The sequence below is a fragment of the Bubalus bubalis genome, chromosome 3 (assembly GCF_019923935.1).
Source record: "Bubalus bubalis isolate 160015118507 breed Murrah chromosome 3, NDDB_SH_1, whole genome shotgun sequence".
NCBI classification, from domain to species: domain Eukaryota; kingdom Metazoa; phylum Chordata; class Mammalia; order Artiodactyla; family Bovidae; genus Bubalus; species Bubalus bubalis.
In genome coordinates, this window is record NC_059159.1 from 165,205,784 (window position 1) to 165,217,939 (window position 12,156).

At 54.7% G+C, this 12,156-nt stretch overlaps 1 protein-coding gene across 6 annotated transcripts in view; it reads left to right on the plus strand.

The window, feature by feature from the left end:
* The window catches only part of COL27A1 (collagen type XXVII alpha 1 chain), a 152,775-nt gene that overhangs the window by 52,476 nt on the left and 88,143 nt on the right, over nt 1-12,156 (plus strand). For all 6 annotated transcript variants that reach the window (XM_044940501.2, XM_025282317.3, XM_044940503.2 and 3 more), the window contains 3 exons: nt 937-990; nt 1,882-1,926; nt 10,798-10,851. In XM_044940501.2, the coding sequence (XP_044796436.1) occupies nt 937-990; nt 1,882-1,926; nt 10,798-10,851 (153 nt within the window). The remainder of the gene's footprint in view (nt 1-936; nt 991-1,881; nt 1,927-10,797; nt 10,852-12,156) is intronic.

Sequence of the window (12,156 nt, forward strand, 5' to 3'; positions counted from 1 at the left end):
GACAACCCACTCTAGTATTCTTGCCTGGAGAATCCCATGGACAGAGGAGCCTGGTGGGCTATGGTCCATGGGGTCACAGAGTCAGACACGACACTGAAGCAACTTAGCACCCATGCAATGGGTATAAATAGGGGGCCAGGGAGAGGGGAGGAGGTTGCTTCTGGTTGGAGGCATCAGGGATACTAGCCAGAGGAGAGAACCTCCGAGCCAGGCTTGAAAGCTTTGGTTCTGCAGTCGTGGGGGTGGGAAGGGCATGCCTGGTGGAGGGCATGGCGTGGAGAGAGGCTGGAGGGCAGACGATCCGGACTCTACCCCTGACTCGCTGTGCTGCTTTCTCTCCAGAGCCTGGGTCTTCTTTGTCAGTGAGGAGGAGGACGGGCCATCTGCAGGGTCCTTGGGAGGGCTGAACTCAGCAGCACACGTGCTTGGCAGGATGCCAGCACGCCAGGGTGGCAGCGGCTGTCACTGTCGGCCACCCTCAGGCGCTCCAGGGTGATGTGAGCCCCACGTGCACAGCCTTGGAGGCCTAGAAGGAGGCATTGCAGGAGCCGCAAGTGCCCGCCAGCCTCCCTGGGAGGGTGGGTAGGGCTTGGTGCCACCCCAGCATCTAACCCAGCGGAGAGCTTCCTTCCAGCAGATCCAGGAGCCCCCGGCATGGGGCGGGCCTTCCCCTGCGAGTGCCCGCGCCCTTCCCTGGCGTGAGGGTATGTGCCTTTGGACTACATCGTGGAAGCCAGCACCATGCAGTCCATGGGCATATACACTTGCCTCAAGGCCTATGTCATCGTGGAGCCACTGGGCCGCCACCGCTGCCAGCGAGGAAGAGGAGCCGGGCGCCAGAGCGCAGCAAGGGGGGTCTGGGCCGGGCTGGGCCGAGCCGGGCAAGCCACACCCCACCAGCCAGCCCTTCTGACCGCCCCTCTGCTCTTTTCCTAGGGCTACATTGGACTCCCGGGGCTCTTCGGCCTGCCAGGGTCTGATGGAGAGCGAGTGAGTACGCCTTCTCTGTTTCTCTCTCCCCCACCCACTCCCTCTGCCACGGGCCAGGCTGGAAAAGTTCTAGAATCCCTCCTGGAGGAGGTGCTGCAGAGTTAAACAGGTGTCCACTAAGGGTGAAGTCGAGGCAGATGCCTTCCAGACATAGAGAAGAGCATGTGCAAAGTCAGGGACAGAAGCTTACTTGGCGAGTTTAACAGCACAAAGCTCTGAGTGCAAGGCAGGAATGCGGATGGGAGACGGGCCGGAGGGGGCCCCTGGGCACAGCTATATGGCCCCCAGGAACCAAGGTCAGGAGAGGGACTCTTCCGAAAGCATGAGGAGCTCCTGAAGGGCTTTCAGCAAATGAAGAGTGGGCTTATTTCAAACTTCCGATCAATGTGGCCCATGGACCAGATCCCCACCAGGCACGAGTTATGTGAAGCTTTCCTGAACACACCACGCTCATTTGTGTATGTGTGTCCGGGGCTGCTGGAGTTCCCAGGACAGAGGTGGTGTGCCCCACCTGCCTCTGGACCGGCTCTGTCCCCTCTCCACCTGAGCCCACATTTGGGGGACTCAACTGTAATCTCATCAATAAACTGGGGAAAGAGAATCACAGGGAAACAGCGGGAGCATTTATTGAATATCCACTCAATACCAGAGTCCTAGGTGCTTTCCTTAGGAATCTCCCCAGCTCAGGTCCTTGCAGGCCCCTACTCTGAGGACCTGCATTTAAGGACCATCCATCCGACATGCACATTACTGGTGCCTGTTGTATTTGCGGACTGGATGCCAGGCTTACCGTGACTTCCTCTTGTGGGTGGAAGAGAGGCTGGTTTGGAGCAATGCTGTTAGTCTCCTGCTGGAATCCTGTCCTGATCTCTTCCCTGTTTCCTTCTACAGGGTCTGCCTGGCGTTCCTGGCAAGAGGGGCAAGATGGGTAGGCCGGTAAAGATTTTCCGTGTCTATTACGCAGATTCTATGGGTGAACCTGACCTCCCACTGGCCATGTGGCCTGTCCACCCACGGCCTGGGCATTCTTCGCTTCTCTCTGCTCCGCCCTGCTCTGCTTAGAGTGTGTGGGCAGGAATGGGGGGCTGTCTGGGCCTCGGGTCCTGCTGCCAGAACACTTGAGTGGCTGCTGCACAGCTGGGGCTGGGGGCTCCTGAGGACTCTGGGCCCTTCTGGGATGGTGCTTCTCAGTACGTCCAGCAGTTGTCCTGCAAGGCGGTTCTGTGTCGGGGGGCTTCTGTTGTCTGGGTCGTGAGTGTCCATGCTGGGGGCCTTGTCTAGACCGGATATCTGTGCTCCTGTGTCTGAGAACACTCAGTCTCTGTGTTGTGCTGGTGTTACCTGTTTTACTGCTACACACACAAGGCCAGAGGGCCCTGGGGTGTTGGGCAGGCCCATTGGAGACGTGACCACAAGACAGGCTCAGCAGGAACCCCAGTTCACCAGCTCTGACCCTGATTGTCCATTGTAGAAGGAAATTATTTCTCCCTTTGTTTGGGCATCTGTGGGGCAGGAAGAAAAAGCCAAGGCCCAGAGAGTTCAAGTAACTTGCCCAGAGTTTCACAACGGAACCAGGATACTAACTCGGTTCTTGTCCAGGGCCTCTGATCTCAGTGTTGGCTCAAGTTCACGAGTTGGCAATAATGCTGCGCAAGTGGATTCCTAGAATCTTCACTTGGGGGAAAGTCATTCATTCCAACGATCTCATTTTTCACAAGGGGAAACTGAGGCTCTGAGAGTCAGGGTGATATGTCCAGGGTCCCGTTGTCAGGTCCAAGGAGACCCAGGATTGTAACTGAAGCATCTTTCTTTCAGCCCTGGCCCCTGCTGGTGGCTTAAGGTTCTCTGCTGCTGCCCCACAGGTTAACTCCTGGGCTTGGACCCATCTTCATCTCTGGGTCTGGGCCTCCCTTTGTTTGTGGTTGATGGAGAAGGGATAGTGGGGGAGTTAGAAGGTGAGAGGCAGCTGCGAGGGAGCCAGGAACACTCAGGGGTGGCCAGAAACGGGGTTGACTGTGATTCTGTGGTTGACATGCGTGTTCATGACACCTTACCTGTTGTAGTATAGGGATCTGGGCCCTCTGGGGGCCAAGTCGTGGGGCGGGGTTCAGAGAAGAGAGACATCCAGGTCCTGACCTCATGGAACTGACAGAAGGGGCACCTCACCCTCAGACCTAGAACAGTTTGCGGCTGATAGTTCTTTTGTGCCTGAGGGCTAACTGTTGTTGTTCAGTCAGTCCTGTCGAACTCCTTGCGACCACATGGACTGCAGCACATCAGGCTTCCGTGCCCTTCACCAACTCCTGAGTTTGCTCAAACTCATGTCCATTGAGTTGGTGATGCCATCCAACCATCTCATCCTCTGTCGTCCTTCTCCTCCTGCCCTCAATCTTTCCCAGCATCAGGGTCTTTTCCAGTGAGTTCTCTCTTCACATCATGTAGCCAAGTGCTGAAGCTTCAGCTTCAGCTTCAGCATCAGTCCTTCCAGTGAATATTCAGGGTTGCTTTCCTTTAGGATGGACTGGTGGGATCTCTTTGCTGTCCAAGGGACTCTCAAGAGTCTTCCCCAACACCACAGTTCAAAAGCATAAATTCTTCGGCGCTCAGGTTTCTTTATAGTCCAACTCTCACATCCATACATGACTACTGGAAAAACCATAGCTTTGACTACATGCATCTTTGTCAGCAAAGTAATGTCTCTGCTTTTTAATATGCTGTCTAGCTTTGTCATAGTTTTTCTTCCATGGAGTGAACATCTTTTAATTTTGTGGTTGCTGTGGGGAAGAGCTTTCCAGGTTGAGGGAAGAGCAGGTGCAAAGGCCCTGGGGCAGGAGTACTGCTGGGTCTGAACTGTAGTTTTCTCATCTGAAAAATGGGGATAATAGCTTCTAGCTCATGAAGTCATTGTGCTTGTCACATAGTAAAAACTCAATAGATGGTAGCAGTTATTGTTTCTATTTGTAGTTTTGTGGGTGACTGAGGATTCCTCTGGGCTGTGTGAATTTAAGCCAATGGCTTTACCTCTCTGGGTCTGTTTTCCCAAAGCATCAGTCACAGAGTGGGAGCAGTTGGCTCAGGTAGAATGTCTCAGTGCAGCCCTGGAAATCACCTGCCAAGGCAGGAGACGCAGGAGACACGGGTTCAATCCCTGGGTCAGGAGAGCCCCTGGAGTTGGAAATGGCCACTCACTCCAGTATTCTTGCCTGGAAAATTCCATGGACGGAGGAGCCTGGTGGGCTACAGTCTATGGGGTCGCAAAGAGTCAGACATAACTACGTGACCTGTAGTTGTCCCTGAGCACACACTCCCGGAGGCCCTGCTACCTGCGCGGCATTTGAACCACTACATGTGGTTCTCATACTGATTCACTGAGGTAAGATTGATTATCTATTTTCCAGGCAGGGAAACCGAGGTTTCAAAGCTATGCACCCAGAGACCCTCTGAGGCCTTGCCACACTTCAACCCCTGTAACAGACAACTCATTTCTGTCTCTTCACTCCACGTCTTTGTGCCTTTAACTCCCTCAGATTCCACCCTGCCCTCCATAATGGGTGTTCCCTGGCACTGGGGTGGCAGGCGTGGGTGCGAGGAACCACCCCCATTCCGCCAAGGAGTCCTATGGCCATGCAATACCCCAGAGGGCCGAGAAAGTCTGCTTGACCCTGGTCCAATCATCTTGGCCAGCACATGGGCAGGGTCTGCCTCAGAATGATTTAATATGTATGGAATAGACTTTATATCCCTGAGTCCCTCGGGCTTTGTGTGTGCCTTTGCCTGGCCTCCCAGTCTGCTGCACCCTTGGCTCACACACTCCTCGCTTGGTCTTTAGGGCCATCCCCCTGTTACGTGCTCCTAAGCCCCTGATCCGTTTGATGGGAGTTGGGGGCTCCTTCTGTGAATGGGTTTTCTTCTGGTCAAAAGCTTTGGGCCAGACGATTTCTAGGCACTTATTACCAAGAGGAAATGTCAGGAGAATGAGCTGAATCCCTTCATGCCAGATCGCAGCTGGCCTCATTTCGGCAGGGCTGGCAATGATTTTGCTGTGGTCCGTTTCTCTCCAGCAAGCAAAACCTCAGGCCCATGCATACAGCCTGCTCAGCATCAGGAGGCTGTGTGGGAGTCTTTTGCGGATGGGAGCTGTGAAACACAGCAGAGGTCAGAGCACATCAGAGCTGCAGGAACCCTAGTGATGACCTGGCCCCACCTCTTTGTCAGACGCATAAGTAGACGTAGCTCAGAGAGGCCAGTAAACTCGCCCAAGGTCACACAGCACATTGGTGGCAGAATTGGGACTTGAATCCAGGACCCTTGTGTGCTCAGGCAGGGTGCTCTCCCCGTCACCCCTCTCCTCTCTGTGCTCCCATCTTCATCCTCCAAAGGAAAGCTTACTCCACATCTCTCATCTCCCGTCGCCTGTGTTGTGGTTTCCCGAGGAGGGGTCCAGATATAAGATGTTACAAGCTTGGCTGGAGTTGAAGAGGCTTCTCCTGGGCTGTTAGGGGCACGACGCAGTGACACAGCTGGGGACACAGCCACGCCTTGCAGTCTCACATGGGGCCTAGGATGATGCCACAGTGAATCCTCTTGTCTTGCACTCTGGCTTCACTGTCGAGCCCGCTGGAATGCCTGGCAAGACCAGCCCCTGCTCACAGCTTCTCTCGTGGCTTCTGGCCAGACCTGCCAGGGCTGGTCTTGTGTAGCGAGTCAGGCGGGCAGACCCTAAAGCTTAGAGCTGGAAAGGTCCAGCCTTGGCTCCGGTTCCCTCCGTGTGTGGCTTAGGGACAGTTGGGACTCGGCCAAGGCCACATGCCTGTCTGGGGCAGGACAGGGCTTCTCACATAGTTCAGTTTTGGCTTCAAGCTCTTTTTCAGCCTGAGGGCAGCAGGGAGCAAAGTGGTTTCCAACTGGAGAAACTGAGGACAAAACAGATGAAGGTCCTAAGCGGTGGTGTTGCTGTGAGCTAGGGGTATGATCCCTAGGGTCCAAAACTGGAACTGGAACTGTACCCAGGGCTGTTGGCAACCCTGGGATCCTGCTGAGAACTCTCCCTGCCTCCCTCCATCTTCCTCCCTGCGGTGACTCCTTGTGGCTGGATTCCTGGGTAGATATCAGAAGGTAGGGTGAAGACGTGCTCAGTGTCATGAGAAAAGGGTGCTGGGATCTTAAGTAGTCTTTCCCTTTTGGAGCACTCGGAGGGCACACATCTTCTGGAAGAAAATACAGGCTGTTGTCAAACCTGTGCGGGAGCTCCTTGACTTTAGCGAATGTAAACCCTGTAAAGAGGGCTCCAAGTTTCTTCTGCAGGCTTTTCCTCGAGGTTATCATGAATTCCACTGTTAGGACCTAACCAGCGTGTGATGGCATTTTAGAATTTACTGGAGGCTAAGGCCTAATGTTGCCTGGAGAATCCCAGGGACGGGGAAGCCTGGTGGGCTGCCGTCTGTGGGGTCGCACAGAGTCGCACACGACTGAAGCGACTTAGCAGCAGCAGCAAGGCCTAATGTTACCAGAGACTGGATTGCAAATATCTCACTTCTTCCTTAGCTCAGGGGAAGCTGGGCAGGTGAGTTGTCAGGTGGGTGGGGCAGGACTGACCATCTCGCAGGCCAGAGAGCTGAGTCTTCAAGACGTAGTAGGACTTCTGATCCTGGAGACTGCAGGCATCCCCTCCCCGACGTCTCAGCTTCTGGAGCAGGCCGTCGGTGTAGACACTGGCTGGAGGGAGGGGGCGGAGAAGATGACCCTCGGAGACCTCCTCAGCCCCTGGCATCCTGCCACAGATGTGGTTATGAGAACTGTCCCTGTTTGGGCATCTGTTCCTCTGAACTGCCGTAGCCAAGAGAGAATGTGGAGTCTCGCCCTGGATCCTGGTTCTGTCTCCTCCTGGGCCTTGTTCTGCCCAAAGTACGAGGCATTCAGTTCCCCAGGGGGGCCTGACCTGGGGAAGTGGGGAGACCACGTGGCTGGGGCCCGGCAGGGCGCCAAGCTCATTCCTTGGGCCTCGGGCCAGCTTGCTGTAGCCGGGAGCTCAGGCCTGCGGAGGAAGGTCCCGCCATCGGCCGGGCTGTTAGTGTGCGCTGTGCACGGGCGGGCGCGGCCAGAGGGGGAGAAGCAAGCAGGGTGGAGGTGGTGGTGCACATTCCGCTCCACCGCCACCTCTCTGGGACCCCTTGGATCAAGCATCAGGGCCCTGGGCAAGTGTTGGAACTGGGATGTGTTGCTCAGCGGTGGAGGGGTGCGGCAAGCTAGCGAGGTGAGGGGACCTTGGGCAGGTTCTGGGCCTCAGTTTCCCCACTGACGAATGAGGTGCTGAATGCCAAGAACAGCTACGGTCTTTCCATTTTAGACCATCTATGATTATTCCAGTCGCAGATCTGGATGCCAGTTCCAGCTCTTTTAAAGCCCTATCTTTTTTCTGATTGTGCTCTGCTTAGTCACTCAATCGTGTTCAACTCTTTGTGACCCCATGGTCTGTAGGCTAGGCTCCTCTGTCCATGGGATTCTCCAGGCAAGAATACTGGAGCGGGTTGCCATGCCCTCCTCCAGGGGATCTTCCCAACCCAAGGATCAAACCCAGGTCTCCCACATTGCAGGCAGATTCTTTACTGTCTGAGCCACCAGGGAAGCCCTTTTTTGGATTATTGTGTTCTTAATTACCCTAGATTTCTAGGTCATCTGCTTGGCTCTGAAGAAAGCAAGAAAAGGTAGATACAGGGCTGGGTATTGAGGCCGCTGAGCACAGCAGAGAACCAGAACCAGTCCTGAGCCTTGGCAATGCCATTCCCTCTTACGTGTTAGCCCAGGGCTCTCATGCACCTTTGAGAGGCTACAGGCTTGCTCTAGCCCATTCTGTGTACTCACTGTTGATTCACAGCCAAGAGAATGGGCTCTGGAGTCAGACTGCTTGAGTTCACATCCCAGTTCTGCTATTCCATAGCTGTGTGACTTCAGACAAGTTCCCTAATAGCCTTGGGCCTCAGTTTCCTCATCTCGAAAATGGGGCCAATGATAGGTCGTCTGTCATGGTGCTGCTTCTCTTATTGCTGCCACCACCCCATCCTCAGCCACGGCTCTCCTTGGGCTGCATTTTCTCTGCATAAGTGCCTCTCTTTGGGTTTTTGACCATTGATTCTGATGGTCTAGTCTTGGCTTAAGCCTCAGAGAGGTGCCCTCACATCGCTGCTGCCTCCACGTGCCGGCAGGGACTCGCCCTCCATCCAGCATCTTGGCTCAAACTCTCAGGACCCCGATTGTACAGCAGAGAAAACCGAGGCTCAGAGAGGCCCACGGGTGGTGGAGGGTTGGCATCCTGTTGCTTTGGTTCTAAAGCCTCACGGGGGAAGCTGGCCTGGCACCGGGGTCTGAGAGGAGTCCCTGGGCCAGCCTAGCGTGGCCCTGACTGCAGACACATGGGTTTGAACCCGTCTGGTGGCTTCTGCATGTGAACACGTTGGGCATCTCAGCCAGGATTGATGCCTGGGGACTGCTGTCACGCTGTCTTGTCTTCCTGAGGTGATGGGGCTGGTGGCGGGGTCCCAGGGCCATTCCTGCTCCTCCCTTCCAGGCTTTGTCTAAGGGATGGGCCAAGCTGAAGGGTTCCCAGAGAGCACACCCTCAGCCTGAGAGGACAGAGGGTCAAGTGAGGGTCTGCCTGTAGTCACACAGCCCACCTGGGGGTGAGCCCAGCTAAGTCTCCAGGCTGTCTCCAGACCCTGGATCTGGAGAGCACAGCATCGACTCCCCGAACCCTGCCTTGTGAAGTCAGCCAGGTGTCCGGCTAGACAGCATCCCACCTTGTCACCTGAGGGATTGTCCTCTGTCTTGCCAAGCCCCCAGCTGCATCCTCCAAGGTCAGAGGTGGTGGCTCAAGTGCCTTCAGGAGCCTCTGCTGCCCACTACTCGCCCAGCTGAGATCTCCTGCCCCAGGAGATGAGGCAGCTCTCTACCTTATAGCATGCCCAAGTGGGGCTGGATTGAAATTTTCCAGGGGGACCCTAAGGATGTGGGAAGAAGCATCTTAGATAGGGTCAGATGTAGCCCCATGAAAACTTGATCTGGAGGGGCATGCTCTTGTGCGCATGCATGCACACACACACACACACACACACACACACGCCTACCTTTACCACTCTCTTAATTCAGTCAGGCACACATTCAAGCAGCTTCTGCATGCCAGGATGTGCCCATACTCAGCTCATACAAACATGGCAGAGTTGAGAGAGGTGGGACCTGGGCTCAGCTCTGCCACAGACTTGGTTTTTGTCTTTGGTGAGGTGATATTTCTCTCTCTGAGCCTCAGTTTCCCCATCTGTTAAATGGGACCAATAACCTTCCCCTTAAGGGCGAATGTCAAAGTCACTGGCTTGGCCCAGATCTCTTTAATGTGTCCTCGTTTCCTCTTTTGGGTGTCAGAATGAAGCCACGCCTCCTACAGGGTCCATATCAACACCTTCCCTTCTGGTCCACTAGGGTTTCCTGGCAGAGGAGGGATTTGAGGGGAATAGTGTTCTGGGCAGGGCAGGACGAAGGCCCAGATGCACACACGCTTCAAGGTATCTTTGCTCAGCCAGTTTAGACTTTGTAATTGGCTTGGGTTTTGTTTTTGTCTTTGGTCTTTTTAGTTTAATCTACTTTCTGGATTCCCCCAGTGGCTTCAGAAACCAGAAATAAATTATCCTCCGTGAAGAATCTTGACTGTTTGAACAGCTCAGGCCTCCTCTTGGTCAGAGAAACATGTGCTTTGTTTTTTTATTAAATTTCCCTGGAAAAACAGTGATTTGAATTCAAGGAGAGGAGAACAGGTTTCCCTGAATTCCAAGCTCGGGACTTTCTTTTCCTTTTGAAGTAGAATGGAGCTGTCCCCTCCTCCTCGGCTCCGAGAAGCTTCTCCACAGCTGATGTTTTTCCAGCTGCCTGTCTCCCCAGAGAGTGTGGAGAAGGGGTCAGGGTGGGGGCGAGAGGGCCAGACCTGCCCACGCTGGGCCACCTGGTTTTTCTTGGCTGCCGAAACTCACCTGTGGCCATGGTGCCCGTATTCCCTATCCGTGTGACTCTATGACCTTGACACCTGCCCTTGCAGAGCCTCACTTTCTTCATCTGTAAAATGAGGATCATGATTCCACAGGGTAGCTTTTAAAGAGCACATCACAGAAATTGCAGAAGGTCAGGGCTGGGAAATGCTGCAGAAGCCTCTCCTGCTTGGACCTGTGGGGAAACTGAAGCTCACAGGGGAAGGCATGACTCAAAATTCTCGGCAAGTCAGTGACTGGTGGAGGCCTAGACCTTCCTGACCCCCCCGCTCCATCAGGACCAGGTCTCAGCCTGGTGGAAGTTCAGTTGCTAAGTCGTATACGACTCTATAGTCTGTAGCCCGCCAGGCTCCTCTGTCCATGGAATTTCCAGGCAAGAATACTAGAGTGGCTGGCCATTTCCTTCTCCAAGATCAAACTCGGGTCTCCTGCATTGTAGGTGGATTCTTCACTGACTGAGCCACCAGGGAAGTCTCAGCTTGGGGGCTGGCCTTTACGTGCCAGGGAGCTGGGTACTCTTTTCTGACACTCAGAGAACATGAAAAGAGGGCTCCCTGGCCATTCTTCCAGTCCTTGGGAAGTTCTTTATTGGGGGCCGGCGAGGGGAGGATGTTTGTTGAGGGCCTGAGGTGACTCAGGACTGCAGAGCCTGCCCAGATCCTGGAACCAGCGAGTGAGACTGCATGGACATGTCCTGTGTCCCCTAGGGGTCTGGATCCAAGCCACCCACAGGTATACACACTAATCTGCAGATGTTTGCTCTCTCTCATGCCCTCAGGGGTTTCCTGGAGACTTTGGGGAAAGAGGCCCCCCGGGACTGGATGGAAACCCTGTAAGTATTTCACATCTTTTTGGGGAACAGGAAAGAGATTAGGAACAAGCACACAGCAGGTTTTAGGACCCTAAGCTTTTAGGTCACCCAGCCGGGTCACCCATGAGCTGAGTGTTCCTGGGTGAACTGCATGATTTTCCTGAATTCCTGGCTTCTGTCTACTATGGGTGGCCTTTGAGCCACCCCACCCCCACTCCGGGAGAGCCCTCTGGCCCACTGAGCCCCGGGTCCCAAAGCCCTAGGCTATGTCCCATCCTCAAGGGATCAGGAAGGTTCGTGGGTCACTTCCTGCTGGGGAATCCAGGGCCACTACCATCTTACAAAGTCCCAGAAATGTTTATGGGACGGCAGCAGCCTGGGGGAGCAGATGGTTTGCAGGCCGTGTATGGAGGGAAGAGCTGAGTTCTAAAGCAATCTCCAGCATAGGCATGTTTATAGAGTTTGTAAATAATTGAGGCCTGTCAGGGAGCCAGGTCAGCCTGCCCTGGGGAGCTGAGCCCGCCTCTCCCTTCCCGTCCGAGGCTCCAGCTCCTGTGGTGGGAAAGCATGATCTCTGCCTGGAAGTGCAGATCATGTCCAGGGCTCTTTGGCATATCTGCCGTGTGCCCACATCTGTCCTGGGGCTTCCCATCTGTGCAGCTGTGCCCAGCTGTGCCCTCAGCAGAGGTGGCTGCTAGATCCATAGTCAGCACCTGATATGTGCTTGTTTTAATTCCACAAATGCTCCTTGAGCCTCACCCAGCTTGGGGCTGACTCCCGGGCTCCCTGGGGACCTGAAGCCCTGGTCTCAGAGCCAGGTGGGTCTGGGTTCGGATCCTTCTGCACCCCTTGCCAGGCATGGAAGCTTGGACAAGTCAGTTGCCCTGTCTGGATCTGTTTCCTCATCTGTAAATGACAGGGATCCAATGGCAGATCGGCCAGTCTCAGAGAGGTGTTGTGAGAAGGCTGTGAGAGAGGGCAGGGAGGTACTGGGTTTTCACTGGATGGAGGGGTTGGAAAGAGTGGGTAATGATGGGGCCTGTTCCTGCCCTGGAGGAGCTCATGACCGTCTCCTTAGTCCATTGCACGAGGTGAAGTGAGACATGTGGGATCAGAGAGGTCACAGGTGCTATGAAGGAGGGAGAACGAAGCAGAGATGACTCCTGGGGAAGATGGCATTGGAATTGGGATGAGGAAAGAGGTGGTAGGGCAGCATTCCAGGTGGAGGAAAGAGCACTGGCAAGGGGTCAGAAGTGGGAAACCAGAGTCTTTCCTTCAGCGTACCAGTCACCGAATTAACCACTATTAATATAATAGGTGACTTCA